This window comes from Balaenoptera musculus, chromosome 17, assembly GCF_009873245.2.
Source record: "Balaenoptera musculus isolate JJ_BM4_2016_0621 chromosome 17, mBalMus1.pri.v3, whole genome shotgun sequence".
Taxonomy (NCBI): domain Eukaryota; kingdom Metazoa; phylum Chordata; class Mammalia; order Artiodactyla; family Balaenopteridae; genus Balaenoptera; species Balaenoptera musculus.
This window is the reverse complement of record NC_045801.1, coordinates 847,548-868,000: the sequence shown is the minus strand read 5'-3', so window position 1 is coordinate 868,000 and position 20,453 is coordinate 847,548. Positions and strand designations below refer to the sequence as shown.

At 46.0% G+C, this 20,453-nt stretch overlaps 1 protein-coding gene across 1 annotated transcript in view; it reads left to right on the top strand.

Annotated features, from left to right (window-relative positions):
- The first annotated feature begins 9,726 nt into the window (after nucleotides 1-9,726).
- The window catches only part of IQANK1 (IQ motif and ankyrin repeat containing 1), a 12,799-nt gene continuing 2,072 nt past the window's right edge, over nucleotides 9,727-20,453 (top strand). The window contains 8 exon segments of the mRNA XM_036830915.1: nucleotides 9,727-9,766; nucleotides 10,648-10,722; nucleotides 10,725-10,780; nucleotides 11,242-11,406; nucleotides 11,498-11,592; nucleotides 11,594-11,663; nucleotides 11,735-11,771; nucleotides 11,774-11,859. Of these exon segments, the coding sequence (XP_036686810.1) occupies nucleotides 9,727-9,766; nucleotides 10,648-10,722; nucleotides 10,725-10,780; nucleotides 11,242-11,406; nucleotides 11,498-11,592; nucleotides 11,594-11,663; nucleotides 11,735-11,771; nucleotides 11,774-11,859 (624 nt within the window).

Below are 20,453 nucleotides of genomic sequence, written 5' to 3'. Positions count from 1 at the left end.
GAGCGTGGCCACTGCCGGGGCAGCACGAGTGCGTCAAGGAGACAGAAGAACGGAGTCCTTCTGCTACCTCCTGCCTGCAGGTCCCCTCTCGTGCCCCCTGCTGGCACAGGAGCTGCGTGGTTTGCTGCGGCCCCAGCAGCACAAAGCGGACCATGGAAGGGTGGGCTTGATGCTGAGAGGGAAGGCATGCTGACCGACGCTCTCAGCCCTGGGCTGTGACCTCCACACACACCCTTCCCACGCGTGTGAGCTTCCACGCGGCAGCGTGTGCTTCTGCCTGACAGGGTGCAACTGTCCTGGGTGTGGATGAAGATGGTCTCACTGTCTTTCCAAAAAGTGAAAACAGTGTCCCTGGGGCCTCTACATCCCTGGGTGATATTAATTACGCCTTAAATTCATTCACGTCTCACCTGGAACCTGGATTTCCTGAAACTTAAACACAAAATTGTAAAGCTTACCAACACCAACAAACCTGACATAAAATATAGGAGAATAAAACAGAGTGGAAAAGGAAATTAGTCAATATATACAAATACATGGAACAAACAGACACAGCCACTGCTGTTCTCATCTCCGTAACTGACCATGGGCTCCCTCCCTCCACTGCCCATTCCATGTGCCCTTTGCCCTCAGCTAGGACACCTGCTGCTCTGGGCTCTTTACCTGAAGGATTTGAATCGTCATCGGTGCTTATTTGTTTGTTTGTTTTCAGTTGCTTTAGTTTTGCGTTGACGTCTACTATCAGATGTGTGAGTGACAGGCTCCCCAGGGAATACCTTGGGTTCCAGACAGTCCTCCTTACCCGCGTGAGGGGCAGTGAACTGACCTTCCTGCGTAGTCAGAATCTATTACCCCAGTCAGCGCAGTGACTCCCTTCTTTGCTAATTTAGTGGTCAGGCAGAGGTCTCAGTGTTCAATTCAAACCATCCTCATGTCACCTGGTGGAAGTGTTCCTATCCTGGGAACTAAGACTTCTCAACCAGCAGACCTCAGAGTCATGGAGAGAGGAAACAAAAATACCTTCAGTGGGTCATTAGACGTAACAGTGAGAGAAGCCGCTTCCGCTCTGCCTGCTGGCTCCTGGCAAGTCCTTCGGCTGGGGGAGCACCAGTGTCAGTTACCTAGCGCTGCTTCACAGATCACAGATTTAGTGGCTGTTGTGTTACCGCGTGGTCTCTGTGGGTCAGGAATCCAGGCACAGCTCAGCGGGGCCCTCTGTTCAGTGTCTCACAGGCTGCTACCAGGCGTTGGCTGGGGCTGTGGTCTCACCTCGGGGCTCGACTGGGGAAGGGTTCGCTCCCTTGGGGACCTTGGATGAGGGACTCAGTTTCTTGCTGGCTTTCGGTCTTGTTACGTGGCCTCTCCAGAGGGCATCTGACAATGTATCTTTTACTTACACATTTAGGAACCAGGGAAACAACCATAGGGTGGGTCTGCAGAACTACCAGGACCAATACACTGTGAACTTGGAGCCAAGTTCCATTTTCTCCTGTGCATGGTAAGTCCCCACTTTGACTAGTGGACCACAGTGGTGTTTGGGGGCCCCTGGAACTGATTCAGAACCAGAGGTTAGTCCCTGAGAAGTCTGGCGGGTGCCCTCCCTCCAGGGCACGGTCACCCTAGTAAGTGGACAGGGCCCTCGGGGAGGCTGGGAGGCAGATCTGTTCACACCGCGGTGGGTTGTGGGCTCCCTCCCGGAAGGATGCAGGTGCGAATTTGGTTTGCTGTGACACCTACCACTTCTCGCCTGGATTACGGGCATCTCATTGCCCATTGGTAGGGAGCTCGGTGCCAGGTCAAGGACAAAAACATGACTGAGTAGATTGCATGCTAGTACCTCTTAGGGTCTGTTTCCTGGCACCTTCTGGTACCTGTCAGAGTGCAGTCAGGAAAACAAGAGACTAACGAAATTTAAAAGACGGATTTTAATATGAAAGTTGGCTGAACAGCTGTTGGAAGTCTAAAAAAACCAAGAAGGGGACACAGAGGTACAGGGACCCTTTCAGAAACAGCCATCTCCTTTACCACGGGAAGAAAGAGAAGCTGTTGGGGAGATCAGAATCCAGAAGCTTGTCGGGGAGCCCATGGGGGCCGGGAACGTGCTCTGAAGGGCGGTCAGCTCAGCGCAGCCCGGGCTGCTGGGACTTCACCCGGCTGTTCTGACCTCTGAGCGGGCAGAGAGGACGGGTCGCCGGGGGCCTGACCTCTCCTGAGCCGTCCGGGCACGGTCCAGAAGGGCAGGTGCCTGACGGTGAAGGGGCGGTGGGCGCACAAGCAGAGCGCAGAGGTGGGGTCGCGCAGAGCCAGAGGGCAGGTGGACCTCACGGCCATGGGAGCTGTCCGGAGCCACGTGGGCTCAGCAGTCCGAGCGTGATTGACAGGTGTCCGCGCCAAGCGGGGAGTCAGGGAGCAGGAAGGGGGCGCAGAGGGGCGCAGGCAGGAGCGAGGGGGCGGCCGGGCTGCTAGGTGCGTCGGATACAAATCCCACCCGTTTCACTACAGTATGCCTTTCCTGCACAGCTTTCATTCTTTATGTTCAATGATTACACAGCCAAATTTTGTAATATATTAGTCATTTTGAACAATTGTGTGCTAACACTAACAGTAATGACAACTCAGTACAGGAGAATTTTTTTTTTTTAATGTAGAGCCTTGTACTTACAGGGAAAACTTTAAAACTGAATTTCAAAAGAATTTATTATGACTATATATTATAGGAAATATTACAGGATTATCAGTAAAAGGCGTGAAATATATTAGGATATAAATCTTTGAAGAAAGTGGGATAGATATAAAATTTCAAGGAGAACGTCACTAGGTGCCATTTCTAATTATAAAAGAAGTTGCTTGTGCATATTTTAAAAAGGGTGATGAGGGGTATGAAATGGTTATGGTATATGTAATCCATTGACAAAGTAAGAGTTTTATTTTAAATTTTTATCATATACCACAAATTTGATCTTTTGCAACTATTTAAACTTATTATGAAAAATCTTAGATGTCAACTTTAAATTTTGCAAGGAGGGGGACTTCCCTGGTGGTCCAGTGGTTAAGACTCCCCGCCTCCACTGCTGGGGGCCTGGGTTTGATCCCTGGTCAGGGAACTAAGATCCCACATGCCGTGGGGCATGGCAATAAATAAATAAATAACATTTGTAGGAGGTACATAGTTTTGCATTTTTATTTTATTTATTTTTAAATTAAAAAATTTAATTAATTAAAAAATTAATTGAGGTATAGTTGATTTACAATATTTATATTACTTTCAAGTGTATAACAGTGATTCACAATTTTTATAGATTATAAAACATTTATTTTTATTTATTGATTTATTTTAATTAATTAATTATTTTTATTTTTGGCTGTGTTGGCTCTTTGTTGCTGCGCACGGGCTTTCTTTAGTTGCGGCGAGTGGGAGCTACTCTTCGTTGCGGTGCGCAGGCTTCTCATTGCGGTCGCTTCTCTTGTTGCGGAGCACGGGCTCTAGGTGAGCAGGCTCGGTAGTTGTGGCACGTGGGCTCAGTAGTTGTGGCTTGCGGGCTCTAGAGCGCAGGCTCAGTAGTTGTGGCACACGGGCTTAGTTGGTCCGCGGCATGTGGGATCTTCCTGGACCAGGGCTGGAACCCGTGTCCCCTTCATTGGCAGGCGGATTCTTAACCTCTGCACCACCAGGGAAGTCCCATAAAACATTTATAGTTATAAAATGTTGACCGTATTCCCTGTGTTGTACAATATAGCCTTGTAGCTTATTTATTTTATACACAGTAGTTTTTACCTCTTAATTCCCTACTCCTATCTTGTTCCTCCCCTTCCCTCTCCCCACTGGTAACTACTAGTTCTCTATATCTGTTCGTCTGTTTCTGTTTTGCTATATTCATTTCTTTGTTTTATTTTTTTTGATCCTGAATATGAGTGATAACATAGAGCATTTGTCTTTCTCTCTCTGATTTATTTCACTAAGCATAATACTGGACATGTCCAACCTTTTTGTGGTAAATGATGAAGTTTCATTCTTTTTTAATGGCTAAGTATTGTTCCATTGTTATATATATAGATGAACATCTTCTTTATCCATTCATCTGTTGATAGACACTTAGGTTGTTTCCATATCTTGGCAATCGTAAATAATGCTGCTCTGAAGATAGGGGTGCATGTATCTTTTCCAATTAGTGTTTTCATTTTTTTCAGATATATACCCAGGAGTGAAATTGCTGGGTCATGTGGTAGTTCTGTTTTTAGTTATTTGAGAAACTGCCATAATGTTTTCCACAGTGGCTGCACCAACTTACATTCCCACTAACAGTGGACCAGGGTTCCCTTTTCTCCACATGCTCACCAACATTTGTTATTTGTGGTCTTTTTGATGATAGCCATTCTGACAGGTGTGAGGTGATATCTCATTGTGGTTTTAATTTGCATTTCTCTGATGATTAACAATAGTGTGCATCTTTTCATGTGCCTCTTGGCTATCTGTATATCTTCTTTGGAAAAATGTCTATTCAGGTTCTCTGCCCATTTTAAAATTTTTTTGATGTTGTATGACCTGTTTATTATATTTTGGATATTAACCCCTTATTGGTCATATCATTAGCAAATACTTTCTCCCATTCTGTAAGCTGTTTTTTTGTTTTGTTGATGGTTTCCTTTGCTGTGCAAAAGCTTCTAAGTATAATTAGGTCCCATTTACTTATTTTTGCTTTTATTTCCTTTGCTTTAGGAGACAGATTCAAAAAAGATATTGCTGTGATTTATGTCAAAGAGTGTTCTGCTTATGTTTTCCTCTAGGAGTTTTATGGTATCCGGTCTTACATTTAGGTCTTTAATCCATTTGAGTTTATTTTTGTAGATGGTGTTAGAGAATGTTCTAATTTCATTGTTTTACATGTAGCTGTCCAGTTTTCCCACACCACTTATTAAAGAAACTGTCTTGTCTCCATTGTATATTCTTGCCTCCTTTGTCATAGATTAATTAACTGCAGGTGCATGGGTTTATTTCTGGGCTTTCTATCCTGTTCCATTGATCTCCACTTCTGTTTTTGTGTCAGTACCATACTGTTTTGATTACTGTAGCTTTGTAGTATAGTCTGAAGTCAGGGAGTGTGATTCTTCCAATTTTGTTCTTCTTTCTCAAGATTGCTTTGGCTATTTGGGGTCTTTTGTGTTTCCATACAAATTTTAAAATTATTTGTTCTAGTTTGGTGAAAAATATCCATGGTATTTTGATAGGCATTACATTGAATCTACAGATTGCTTTGGGTAGTATGGTCATTTTAATAATTTCAGTTCTTCCAATTCAGGAACACAGTATATCTTTCCATCTGTTTGTGTCATCTTCAATTTTTTTTTTATCAGTGTCTTATCGTTTTCCTAGTACAGTTCTTTTAATTCCTTAGTAAGTTTATTCCTAGGTATTTTATTATTTTTGATGCAATGGTAAATGGGATTGTTTCCTTAATTTCTTTTTCCAGTAGTTCATTGTTAATGTATAGAAATGCAACGGATTTCTGTATATTGATTTCATATCCTGCAACTTTACCAAATTCAATGATGAGCTCTAGTAGTTTTCTGGTGGCATCTTTAGGATTTTCTATCCTAAAGTCATACATTACCATGTCATCTGCAAATAGTGATAGTTCTTCCTTTCCAATTTAGATTCCTTTTATTTCTTTTTCTTATCTGATTACTGTGGCTAGGACTTCCAAAACTATGTTAAATAGAAGTGGTGAGAGTGGGCATCCTTGTCTTGATCCTGATCTTAGAGGAAACACTTTCAATTTTTCACCATTGAGTATGATGTGGGCTTATCATATATGGCCTTTATTATGTCGAGGTATCTTCCCTCTATACCCACTTTGTGGAGAGTTTTTGTCATAAATGTATGTTGAATTTTGTCAAAAGCTTTTTCTGCATTATTGAGATGAGCATATGATCTTTATTCTTCAATTTGTTAATGTGGTGTAGCACATTGATTGCTTTGCAGATATTGAACCAGAACAAACTTTTTGGCCAACCCAATACATGTAATGTAATCAATTAACATATGTGTGTTTAAATCTCATCTTAGTGTTTACTTCATAATTTTCAATTTACTTGGTGTCCCTTTTTACTCTCCTTCTTGGCCTTCTTTTAATCTGTTAAAATGTTTTATTATTCCAATTTTTTCTACTCTTAGCAGTTAGGTATAAATTTGTATTTTCTGTGCTGCGTAACAAATTACCACAAACTTAGCACCTTAAAACAACACATATTTACTATCTCACTGTTTCCGTGGGTCGGGCATCTAAGGGTGACCCACCTGGTGCCCCTCAGGACCTCACAGGCTGCAGTCGAGGTGTCAGCTGGGGCTGTGGTCTCACTGGAGGCTTGAGTGGGGAAGACTCCACCTCCAAGTTCATTTGGGTTGTTGGCAGTATCTGTCTACTTGGAGGACTGGGTCCTGGCTTCTCTCTGGCCATTGGCTGGAGGTGCTCTGCAGGCCTGGAGGCCGCCCACAGCTCCCCATAACATGGCCCCTCTGCAGCCAGCTCTCAACACAGCCATTTGCTTCTTTAAGGCCAGCAGGAGAGTCAGTTGCTAAGATGGAATCTTCCAGAATGTAACATAACCATGGGAGTGACAGCCTATCACCTTTGCCTGATTAAAGCTACTTCACAGATTCTACCCACACTCAAGGAGAGGGCATAAGCCACAGGGCATAAGCCACAGGGCATTACCTTAGTGTGTGTCTGCCACAACGTTCTCTTACTAATCTTTAGTAGTTACCCTAGAGTTTACAACATGTCTTCGAATTCTCAAGACTACTATAACTCTCTACTTTTCTGACAATGCAAGAATCTTAGCCCTTTTAACTACACTTACCCTCTTCCAATAGATATGCTATTATTTTGTGTGTGTTTTAGCTCTCATATATCTGTGATGTTGGTGCTACTGTTCTGCACAACTCTTATGTGTATTCTTTCCAATGCACCCTCCCTACCTGCACCTCCATGTCCCATTTGGCTTTGTCTCTTCTGCCTTTTTTCTTTCTCTTTTGTCTTTCTCTTCATTGTTGGTCTGCTGCTACTGAATCCTCCTAAAGTTTTGTTTGTCCAAAGGTGTGTTTATTTTGCAGTAAAAACTGTTTTTTTACCCCTTTGAAGGGGTAAAGAAGATTGTTCTCATTTCATTAGGTTTTGGCAATTATACTATGGTGTGCTCTGGTGTTTGTGTGTGCTTGCTTGTTTTTGTACTCATCCTGCTTGGGATTCTTCATGCGTATCAAAGCTCTGACTTGATCTCTTGTTTGTTCTGAAAAATTCTCTTTGAACGTTGCTACCATCCTCTCTTTCCCTCATGCCTGCAACTCCCATGACATCGGCGTCAGACCTTTCCTTTTGTCTCTCTGTCTTTAATCTGGATATTTTCATTTGTACTGTGTTCCAGGTTACTAATTCTATTTCCAGCTATGTCTATTATGCTGTTAAACTTAGCCATTGAACTCTCAATTTATGTTTTGTATTTTTACATTCTAGAATTTCCATTTGGTTCTTTATTATTGTTTCCAGTTCTCTGCCCAAAGTTTTCAGTCTTGTCTTTTAATTCCTTGAATATATCACTCATAATTATTTTAAAGTCTATGTCCAAGAACTCCATTATTGGCTGCATCTGGGTCTGTTTCTATTGTTCATCATTTTTCTTGTTTTTCACTCATATCTTGGTTCCTCATTAGCCTGATATTTTTTGGTTGCTGTACATTGCCTATTAAAAATGTTGGAGGTATGCTAAAGTCCTGGACAATGACATCTTCCTCCAGAGGAGACTTATTTAGTTTCTGGTAGGCACCAAGGCTAGAGGCAACTCAGATTACCTTAATCTAGTCAGGGGGTTGAGTGATTTGAAGCTGAGGATTCCGTTCCCACGAGGGTTGCTTTATTTCCCAAAGGATGGAGTTCTTCAGGATTCTTACTCAATAGAATTGCCAGATAAAATACAGGACACTCATTTAAATTTGAATTTCAGATAAACAATAAATTCTTTCTTACTGTATGTCCTCAGGATTATGTTCTGTATTTTTATTAGCTAAACCTGGCAACCCTAAGCCCTTACCCAGTGCTCTGGAATACAGATTTTGTCCCCTTGTTGCTGAGACCTGCAGAAGCCCTGCTCACATTGTGCCCCTGCCCTCCCCCTGGCGCTGTGCTTCTGGTGCTGGTGGCTGCTGCCAGGGGAAGCCTGTCTGCTGGTCTGGGGCCACTCCTGTGCTCTCCTGCCCTGAGCTCACCTCCTTCGTCTTTGCAGTGCCTTCAGACACGTTTTACAGCATATTCATTCTGTCCGTCTTTTCTATTGCTGTCATTGGGAAGACTGGTCCTAACCTCCTTCATTGACATGGCAGAAGCAGAACCACGTGCAGGAACTTCTGGAGCTACTCTTTTCCCTTTGGAATTCTGTGAATACTGATTCATCGACTTCTACATTTGATGCTGCTATAAAAAGTCCTAGGAGAGGGACTTCCCTGGTGGTGCAGTTGTTAAGAATCCACCTGCCAATGCAGGGGACACAGGTTCCAGCCCTGGTCCAGGAAGATCCCACATGCCATGGAGCAACTAAGCCCGTGCGCCACAACTATTGAGCCTGCGCTCTAGAGCCCGCGAGGCACAACTACTGAGCCTGCGTGCCACAACTACTGAAGCCCACATGCCTAGAGTCCGTGCTCCACAATAAGAGAAGCCACCACAATGAGAAGCCCACATGCCACAACGAAGAGTAGCCCCTGCTCGCCACAACTAGAGAAAGCCCGCGCGCAGCAATGAAGACCCCACACAGCCAATAAATAAATAAATAAACTTATCAAAAAAAAAAAAGTCCTAGGAGACCGTAGTTTGATTTCTTTTCTGCTTGGGTCCTCGAGTAACTTTATATATATATATATATATATATATATATATATATATATATATATATATATATATATAATATTTATTTATTTATTTGGCTGTGCCGAGTCTTAGCTGCAGCACGCGGGGTCTTCATTGCTGCATGTGAGATCTTCGTTTCCGCATGTGGGATCTTTTTTAGTTGTGGCAAGCGGGTTCTTAGTTGTGGCATGCCGGATCTAGTTCCCTGACCAGGGATTGAACCCGGGCCCCCTGCATTGGGAGCACAGAGTCTTAACCACTGGACCACCAGGGAAATCCCAAAAACTTTTTTTTTTTTTTTAAGAGTCAGCAACCTTAAAAACAACCTGCCAGTTGTTTTGTTTCCTGGTATATTCTTTGTCCCTTTTGTCTTAAGATTCATTTCAGGAAAATTTTTTTGTATTTTATCTCTAAATACTTTCCGCATCACTAGTCTCCGCATTCTAGAGACACTAATTATTGTCACGTTTTATCGTCATCATCTGTGTCTCCTCCTTCCGGTTTCCATCTCCTTGCTAGCATTCACTGTGACCCTCCCAAACCCTTCTCTCCTGCCCCGAGCTCCACTCTGCACCACATCGGCTCTATTTTCAGCTGGTCCTGCTTTAGTTGTTGGTCTGCAGAACTGAGTATTGTTTTCCATTTGTCTTCTTTTCTGTGATGACTCTTTTACCTCCTCATTCTGTTTTTCCCATCTTGTCTTTGATCCCTTGTTCTATTGAATTTCTGTTTTTATTAAGTTCCTCCCTAGCTTGCGGTGCTTTTGGACAGCTGGCTTTTCTGCTTGTTTTCTTCCAGCATCTTCTGAAAGCCGTGTCATCCCTTCCCTATGGCATGTCTGCACCTTCTCGCCTGCCAGTTCTTTCACGGTGAGCATGGCCACTGGGTCTGGCTCTCCTCTGCTTGGAGTCTCAATTACGGAAACATAGGTTGAGCAGTTACTTTCAGCACTCACAGTGTTCTATTATTGGAGTGTTGGAAATCCCTGTGGGGTGTAGCTACCATCACCCCATTTTAGAGAAAGGGACACTGAGGCCCAGAGAGGCTAACTGGTCGCCTCATCACATGGGCAGAGAGTGGCAGGTGGGTGTGGACGTCTCTCCTAGGGCAGGCGTTCGGACCCTCCCTGTAGCCAAGGGCGCTGCTGGGGCGAGGCCGCGTGTGCCGCCAGTGGATCACAGCTCTCAGGGGCCTTGGGCTCCCTATTCTGAGTTCCAGTGGGCTTGTGGGTTGAGACACCCCCACTTCAGCCCAGTCAGCCCCGCCTATGGATGCGGGTGCCTGAATTCGGAAGAGGTCCTTCTGGCTTTCAGAGGGAAGGGGTCTTGTGGGGATCCACAAGGGGCTTCTCTGCCAGAAGCCTTTTTTCTCAGACTTCCTCGGGTTTCCCACCAACATCTCCAGACCATCTTCCCAGGCTGGGGGCTCAGAAGGTATTCGCAGGGTCCCAGCTGTATCTGGGGTGGGGAAGGGCAGGAGACTTTGTGCCGAGACCCAGCTCCTCTCTCCGCTCTCGGCTGCCACTCCTTGTACCTCCTCACTTGCTCTCCGCCGGTGGATTACTCTGGTTTAGTCGTGTTTGTGGATTTTAGAACATTTTTGATCCTTTCGTCAGGTCAGGAGGGAGTGCGCCTGCTCCGCTCGCCTTGTTAACCTGGAGGTCGGGCACACCTGGTGTTGGTCCTGCAGCCGCGTGGACCGCAGCGTGGAGGGGAGCACTGGGATCCATAAGCCCTCTCCCCACTAGCAGGGCCAGCCGCGGAGGACCAAGCAGCCACCACCATCCAGTGAGCCTTCCCGAAGCTCCTGGCGAGAAAGGAGCAGGCCCACGTGATCAGGACCACCAGGACTACCTGGAGCTGATGGAGAAGCTGCAGAGGGAGGTGAGGTCTACGGGGGTGGGTGTCGGAGTGGGGTCAGGACTGCAGAGCTGGGGGCGGAAACTGCAGGGCTGTGGGCGGGGACGCAGGGCTGTGGGCGGGGATTCAGGGTTGTGGGCGGGGACGTAGGGCTAGGGCGGGGGGGGGACGCAGCGCTGTGGGGGACGCAAGGCTGGGGGCGGGGACGCAGGGCTGGGGGCGGGGAAGGAGGGATCGGGGGCGGAAACTGCAGGGTTGGGGGCGGGGACTCAGGGCTGGGGGCGGGAACTGCAGGTTTGGGGGCGGGGACGCAGGGCTGGGGGCGGGGACGCAGAGCTGGGGGCGGGGACGCAGGGTTAGGGCGGGGGGACGCAGGGCTGGGGGCGGGGAAGGAGGGCTCGGGGGCGGGAACTGCAGGGCTCCCGGGTCTGGACCGGGGCTGGGGGCTCAGGGCTGGGGCGGTGACCGCATTGGGCCGCCCTTAGGCCTTCGTGGCCCTGTTGCGGCGGGAGCAGGAGGCGGCCCGGCGGCAGTGGGAAGAAGCGGCGGCGGCCGAGCGGCGGCGGCAGGAGGAGCGGCAGCGCGGGGCGCGCCTGCTGGAGGCGGCCTTCGACGGGAACCTGGGCGAGATCCAGGCGATCCTGCGGGAGGTGGGCGGCGGGGCGGCGGGGCGGCGGGGCGGCGGGGCGGCGGGGCGGCGGGCCCTGAGCTCGCGGCGCCGCTGACTGCCGCCCGACGCAGGTGGACGCGCTGCTGAACCGCGAGGGCGTGAGCTGCAACGCGGCGCGGGCGGCGCGGCGGCTGCAGCGGCGCCTGGCCCTGGTGGACTTCGAGGACAGCGGCGGCGGGCGGGCAGTCCCTGGCCATCCAGCTGCTAGCCGAGCAGGGCGCCAGTCGCAACATCAAGGTGGGCGCCGGGCGAGGACTGGGGGCCGCGCCTCGCCCGGGCGGGCCGTGCTCAGTGAGCGCGTCCAGCAGGGCGCCTTCGGCCGGACGCCGCTGTACCGAGCGGCCTTCGGGGCCACCTGGAAGCCGTGGAGGTGCTTCTGAAGCTCGGAGCTGACCCCCGGGTGTATGCGGACGGCGGAAGCACCCCCGAGCAGGTGCGCGGGCGTGGGCAGAAGCCCCCGGGGCACTTGCTCCCTCACCGCCAAAGCTGTCAGGAGCCTGGGGGCCCCGCCCCGGCTGGTCCCGAACCTTCCACGACCCAGAACCACCTGCAAGGCCTTTGCAGGCCCTTCCCTTCCCGAAGTCCTCGCTATGAGCCTTACCGGGCACATGCGATCAAGACCACAGCTCCCGGTTTCTGGGGGCCTCCTGTGGCCGGGGTTCTACTCACGTCCCTGGACCCTCAGCCCACCTTGGAAGCAGTGTTACCATGGGAGGTGGAGAAACAGACTGGCTCCTCGGGAGCCAGCGCGGGAGCTCTGGGGCATTGAGGGCAGCACTAGGCCCGCCCACCTGGCCCCTCACTCAGAATTTCCACGTCTCTGAGAAAATTGAGCCCTAGGGCTCGGAGCCATGACCCTGCAAGGCGGCTCGGCCTGGCAGCTCCTCCGTGGCGCCTGGGAACGATGTCAAGGGGCCTTTTCCCAGGTCCTGGGCCAGGCTGGGGACACGGGCGCTTGGCCTTCTCCCCGGCGCAGGAGGCCAGGTCAGATGAGGCTGACCCAGGGCCTGTGGGAGCAGCCGTGGAGCTGGATCACCTAATGCCACGGCCTTAATTTCTTTAAATGAGTCTGGCTGGAATCTCAGGCCCTCGCCCATCTCAGCCGTGTGTCCTTCCACCCCAGCCTGTAGAGCCGAGGTGTTGGCTGGAACAAGTGGGACTGGCCCGGGTCTGCTGCTGAGCCCCTGCTTCCACCTGTGGGGTGCCAGGGCCTTTGCCACCTGGGGACCCCGTGTCCCGGGCGCCACCTTCACCCCCAGCTGCCTCCTCAGGGTGCTGCCCCCTTGTCCTGGAAGGCATCCCCTCTGCTCTTCTTGGCTTCTCCTCTTTAATAAGCAACAGGGCAAGTTTTAAAAGACCAGCAGAGCCTTTGGCTTCAAACTCCTCCTGCTTCCTCCTCAAAGGAGCAAAATGTGAGGCTAGGAGGACCAAAGGGCCTGGCCATGGCCTCAGAGGGGCTGGAGCGAGGATGGGGCACAGGGAGGCCCGCCTCTCCGCGGGCCGTGTTGGGGCAGGCCCGGGCGGTGGGCACGGGGCATGAAGGCTGGAGGAGCATGCAGGCGGCCTTCTGAGGGGTGCTGAGGAGGATGTCCAGCCCGCCGGTGCCTGAGGGTGGGGCAGGGGGCAGGGGGCACTGAGAGGACAGCACACTGGTGGTGGGGCGGGGGGGGCGGGAGGCCACTGGCTGCAGGAGGGACAGTCTGGTGCTGGAGCAATTGGACGTCCACAGGCGAAGGAATGAACCTTCACCTAAACCTCACACCCTATAAAAAACGAACTCAAAATGGATTAGGATTTAAATGCAAAATGTAAACTGTAAAACCTTTAGAAGAACACAGGAGAAAATCTTTGGGACCTATGGCTTGGTAAAGGGTTCTTAGACAAAAAGCACAATCAATCGATAAAAGAAAAAAAAAGAAACCCAACAAATTGAACTTCTAAAAATGTAAAACTTTTGCTCTGCTGAAGCCCCTGTTAACAGGATGAAAAGACAAGCCACAGAGAGGGAGAAAATCCTTGCAGACCACATATCTGACAGAGGACCCATATTTATAATATACAAACAACTCTCAAAACTCAATGGTAAGTGATACGATCCAGTTATAAAGTGAGCAAAGGGCATGGAGAGAAATTTCACTGAAGAGGATATAATGATGCCAATAAACACAAGCTGTTCAACACCATCACACCTGGTAGAAATGCTGAAATGGAAACCACTGAGGATGGCACAGGGTGCAGAGAAGCCAGATCTCACCCAGTGCTCGTGGGAACGTAAAGGGGTGCAGCTGCCCTGGAACACAGTGGGGCTGTCTTAAGAAACTGCACATACATTTCCCATGGGACTCAGCACACACTGCTGGGCATTCTGTTCCAGCAAAATGAGGACTGTGTCCACATAAAAGTGTGCACACGCATGTTCACAGCAGCTCTGCTTGTAACAGCCCCAAACTGGAAGCAGCCTGGATGTTCTTCAGTAGGTGAAAGGTTAAGCCAACTCAGGCCAGTCCACACCTCAGAACACTCCTCAGCTGTGAGAAGGAAGGAACTAGTGATACAGCAACACCTGGACAGGTCTCAAGGGCCTTTTGCCAAGTGAAAAAAGAGCGCATCTCACAGGGTTACATACTGTCTGATTCCATTCACATAACATTTTCAAAACGATGAAATTATGGAGACAGAGGCCAGATCAGTGCTTTGCGGGGTGGGAATAGGGGCAGGGAAGGAAAGGGGAGAGAGGTGATGTGACTAGAAGTGGTGACACAGAGGAGTGTTGTGGTGATGGAACAGGTCGCATCTTGACTGTGGTGGCGGGTACACAAATCTACACATACGATAAAACTGCATGTAACTGTAGACATACAAAGGGATACATGTAAAATTGTTGAAACAAAGTAAGTGGGGTCTGTGGATTGTACTATGTCCATATCCTGCTTTGTATATTGCACTATAGTTGTATAAGATGCCATCATTGGGGAAAACTTGTTAAGGGTACGTGCAAATTCCTGTAAATCTGTAATTGTTTGCAAATAAAAGTTTAATAAAATTACCAGTCATGCAAGGAAACAGGAAAATATAACCCATAGTGAAGAGCAAAATCAATCAAAACTGACTCAGAAATGACACAGATCACAGAATAAGTGGACAAGGGCATTAAAACTTACAGCTGTATCTCACACAGCACACCTCTACATCCATCTGTCTCTATTTTTTTGTACATACTCCTAAACTTCTGAAAACTGCAGTGTTGGAGGTGAACAACACACTGGATGTGATTAATGACTGATTAGACATTGAAAGAAAAATTAGTTAATTAGAAGACATAGAAATAGAAATTACCCAAAATGAAACACAGAAAGAAGGTTGAAAAAACATGAACAGAGATTTCTGCTTCTAGGATGGAGTAAATGCAACCTGATTTATCCTTCCACCTGAAATACGACAACAAAACCCAGACAGAATACATGAAACAATGGTTTTCAAGACACTGGGCATCAGGGAATAATCAGTGATCCCCAAGAGGCTGGAAATAAACTACGTGAGCCCTTTGATTGCCCAGCTAACCACCTTGAGAGCACTTCCAGGCTGTGGTGCAGGAAGGGGGAATCCAAGCAGAGCCTGGTCAATTCCCTGAGTTAAGGAGACAGGGTTCAAGAGTCCAGGGATTCCAAGGCAGTCAGACTGCAAGTGCCAGAGAGAAGAGAGCTGCAAAGGGAAACCGTTTCAGAAATAATGCCATTTGCAGCAACATGGATGGACCTAGAGATTGTCACAGAGTGAAGTAAGTCAGACAGAGAAAGACAAATATATGATATCGCTTATATGTGGAATCTAAAAAAATAGTACAAATGAACTTATTTACAAAACAGAAATAGAGTCACAGATGTATTCAACGAACTTCTTATGGTTATCAGCGGGGAAATGGGGGGAGGAATAAAGTGGGAGATTGGGATGGACATATACACACTACTATATATAAAATAGATAACTAATAAGGACCTGCTGTATAGCACAGGGAACTCTACTCAATACTCTGTAATGGACTATATGGAAAAAGAATCTAGAAAAGAGTGGTTATATGTATATGTATAACTGATGTACTTTGCTATACACATAAAACTAACACAACATTGTAAATCAACTATACTCCAATAAAATTAAAAAAAAAAAAAGATAAAGAGCATTCCAGAGGTGTGTAGGGACCCCTTTGGGGATTCAGGTGAGTACTCAGTGGCTCATGTGTGTGACGGAATGTCTCAAGGTTGGGGACAGAGCCATCTGTCAGGAGGGAAGGAAGCAGTGCCTAGCCTTTTCCCACCAGCCCAAGCAGGAAACTTCATAATCCATGTGGCACTGGGTAGGGCACTTAGAAGGACCTTGCCTCAGAGGAATAATTAGTCCTAGAGTAAATGCCGCTCTGGTACAGCCTCACCTTAAAGCAAGACCCAAAGGATAAAACTTTCCAAGTAATTTAACTGTATCCCAAGACAAAATTCAAGAATACATATAGAGATACAAAATATACAGCTCCTAACAAGGCAAAATGTACATTGTCTGGCATCCAATTAAATATTACCAGACATACAAAGATGTATACAAACATGACCATAACGAGAAACTCAACCAATCAAGACAAACCCAGAACTGATGTGGATATTAGAATTAGCATAAAAGACATTTAAACAGCTATTATAACTGTATTCCAGATGCTTGAAAAATTGAATAGAGACATGGAAAGTATAAAAAACTTAAATTCTAGAGGTAAAAATGACAGTGTCTGAGACGAAAAACAAACAAAAAACTATGGATGGGATTAATGTCAGATTAGACAGAACAGAGGTAAAGATTAGTGAATTTGAAGGCTAAACAATAGAAACTACTCCAAATAAAACTACACAGAGAAAAAGGAATTCCTCCAAACGAAAAGAGGATCAACGAGCTGTGGGACAATTTCAAGAGGCCTCATATATATGTAATTGGAGTCTCCAAAGGAGAGAAGAAAGAAAGGACGGACTTCCCTGGTGGTGCTGTGGTTAAGAATCTGCCTGCCAATGCAGGGGACACGGGTTTGAGCTCTGGTCCGGGAAGATCCCACATGCCGTGGAACAACCAAGCCTATGCACCACAACTACTGAGCCTGCGCTCTAGAGCCTGTGAACCACGACTACTGAAGCCTGTGCGCCTAGAGCCCGTGCTCCGCAGCAAGAGAAACCACCGCAATGAGAAGCCCGTGCACTGCAGTGAAGACCCAATGCAGCTGAAAATAAATAAATTTATTTTTTAAAAAAAGGAAACAAAAAAATATATATTTGAAGAAATAATAACCTTAAGGTTTCCAAATTTGATGAAAAGTATAAACCACATTCCCAAAATCTCAACAAACATCAAATTTCAGCAAGAAGCAGGAAGAAAAATCAGGCTAAGGCACAATTTGATAAAATTTCTCAAAGCCAGTGATAAAGAGAAAATCTTAAGAGCAGCCAGAGGAAAAAAAGACATGTTACAGACAGAAGAACAAAGATAAGGATTATGGCAGATTTCCTGTTGGAAACAATGCAAGTGAGGAGACAGTGGAGAGAGCACCTTTAATGGTACTGAAGGGGGAAAAAAATCTTGTCAACCTTGAGTTCTATACCCAGTGCATATATCTTTCATAACTGAAGGCAAAATAAAGACATACCTTTCCAGACATACAAAAGCTGAATCAATCACCAGCAGACTCACACTATAAGAAATGTTAATGGAAGCCCTACCGATAGAAGGAAAGGGATGCCAGATGTAAATATGGATCCACTCAAAAGACGTGAGGACCATGAGAAAGGGTAACTACCTAGGTAAATATATGAGATAGGGACTTATTACTTAAATTTATTGAAAAGATAATTGAAGAAACAAAAATAATGGCAATATGTCATGGGATTTTATAACACATGTAGATACACATACTGAAAACTGCACAAATTATAGTTGTTTGGCTCAAACGTGTGACAAAAATATTATAAAGGTTGGCAGGGGGAAATGGAAATATACTATGGAAGGTTCTTATACTATATGTGAAGTGGTACAATATCATCTGAAAGTAGATTGTAATAAGTTATAGGTGTATATGTACTGTAAACCCTAAAGTAAGCACTAAATATCAACAGTTACAGTTAATAAGATAATAAAGGAGATACAATGGAATTCTAAAAAATATGCAATCAGAAAGGAGGCAAAAAAAGAAGAAAAGGAAAATAAAGAACAGGGACTTCCCTGGTGGTCCAGTGGTTAAGACTCCACGCTCCCAGTGCAGGGGGCCCCAGATTGATCCGTGGTCAGGGAACTAGATCCTGCATGCCACAGCTAAAAGATCCCACATGCCACAACTAAAGATCCTGTATGCTACAACTAAAGATCCCGCATGCTGCAACTAAAGATCCTGCATGCCACAACAGAGATCCCGAACGTGGCAATGAAGATCCCACGTGCTGCAACTAAGACCTGGCACAGCCAAATAAATAAATAAATAAATATTTAAAAAAAAAAAAGAAAAGAAAAAAAGAACAGATGGAACCAGTAGAAAACAATAGCAAAGGGTAATTTTTAACTCAACTATATCAATAATCTCATTAAATCTAGATTGTCTAAACACCCCAATTAAAAGGCAGAGATTGTCATTCGGATTTAAAAAGTCCAACTATAGGGACTTACTCGGTGGTCCAGTGGTAAAGAATCCACCTTCCAGTGCAGGGGATGCAGGTTCCATCCCTGGTTGGGGAACTAAGATCCCACAGGCCGCAGGGCAACTAAGCCCGCGCGCCTCAATAAGAGAGCCCGCAGAGCCGCAAACTACAGAGCCCATGCACCTTGGAGCCTGCATGCCACAACTAGAGAGAGAAAACCTGCAGGCCACAACTAGAGGGAAGCCCGAGTGCTGCAGCAAAGAGCCCACGCACCACAATGAAAAAGATCCCACGTGCCTCAATGAAAGATCCTGCGTGCTGCAACTAAGACCCGACGCAGCCAAAAAAAATAAAGATAAATTTTTTAAAAATCCAACTATATTCTGCCTATAAGAAACAAACTTAAAATATGGGACTTCCCTGGCAGTCCAGCAGTTAAGACTCTGTGCTTCCACTGCAGGGGGCATGGGTTCGATCCCTGGTCGGAGAACTAAGATCCCACGTGCCGTGCAATGTGGCCAAAAAGTAAAAAAAAAAATAAAATAGATACAGATAGGTGAAAATTAAAAGGATAGAACAAATATGCCAGTATAATACTAAATATAAGAAAGCTGAAATGACTATATTAACATCTGAAAAAGTAGACTTCAGAACAAAGAATATTACTGAGGATAAAAGAATCATTTCATAAGGACAAAGGGATCAGTTCCTCAAGAGGACGTAAGAATCCTAAATGTTTTTGCAGCTACTAACAGAGCTTCCAAATACATGAAGCAAAAACTGATAGAACTACAAAGAGAACTAACCCCACAATGATAGTAGCAGATTTCAACATCCCTATCTCAATAATTGGTGAAACAAGTAGACAGAAAAATCAGTAATGATGTAGAAGAATTAAGTAACTATCAATCATTATCTGTCCCTCCCTCCATCATCCCTTTATCGTTCATCTACCCATCTATCATTGTTTTCATAAGTTTATCCATTGAATACAATCTTTTTTCCCAGTACTTGACTTACTGTTTCATCAGTTCACACATTTTTCTCATTAACTTATGAATCATTTATTGATAAACTTGCCAGTCCATCCCCTCATTACTGTATCCACTTTAGCCTTACTACCATCTTAAGTCATCCTCATATATTCATTTATTTAACTACTGTTAATTCACACATCTCTTCATCCGTGCATTCATACACACATTTCATGCTGTTTACTTGAGAAAAAATTTCGAGAAAGCAGGGACTATGTTAGTTCACTCCACAGTTGTATTCTCCAATGTCATACATTTTGGTTGTCACATGAAAGGCACTCAAAAGTTGTGAATGATTGAACTCACCCATCAATTCATCTATCCATTTGCTCAACCAACCATCTACTTATCTAAGTTATTCATCCATTAAATCCCTTCATCTATTAATTTTTCATGTATCAATTCATATTTCATCCATTCATTCAATTAATCCAAGAATCCTTCATTCTTTTATCATTTAATTCATTCATCAACTTATTCATCTACTCATTATTTGTCCATTCATTAACTCATTCATAAATTCACCCATTACATTATTATTATATCTGTTCACTCATTTAGTTTTCCATTTATTCCAGTTCTTCTACTTGCAAACTAACCATTGGCAGGTTTTTAAACTTATTTGAATATCAGCTTCCATATATTCATAAATGGGGCTAATAACAGTTCCTATATTTTGAAGACGAATGAGACAATGAGTGGAATTCTTTAGCACAATTCCTGGCACACAGTGCTCAATAAATGGTAGCTGTTATTCTTTTAAGTAGGTATTCACAGTTCCTTAAGTTAATAATTCATGGACCCATTCCTATGTTCACTCTTCCACTCATTTATCTGCTCCATCCATCCTTTCCTCTCTCATCCTTGATTTTACACATCTTTGAACTTTCCTTTCTAAAATACAAACCACATACTGAACATTGTACAAATCAAAGTTGTGTGGCTCGATTAAATGACAAAGGAAATACTCCTGGATTAACCTCCTGAGTCAAGAAATGAAATATTGGAGAACCCTATCCCTCCCTGCTGAGAACCCTGCTTCCTGTGGCCCCTTTATCACTCCGGGGTGGGGGGACTTCAGAGGAACAGGAGTGGTGAGATTTGGGATAAGTGTGGCCCCAAGGGCTGTGTCCTGCAGATTGAGGTCTGTAGGGAGACCGCGAAGGCAGGGAACTGCAGCCAGGGACCTGCGTGCAGTGGACACAAGCAGGGAGCCCCGGGGGCCGGTGGCAGGGGTGTGGAGGGAGGAGGGCAGGAGAGGAAGGTGGAGGCCTGTGTGGTCTTGGCAGGGGGACTGCAAGGACCTCGGGGGCTTGGCTTTGGGGGGCGCGGCA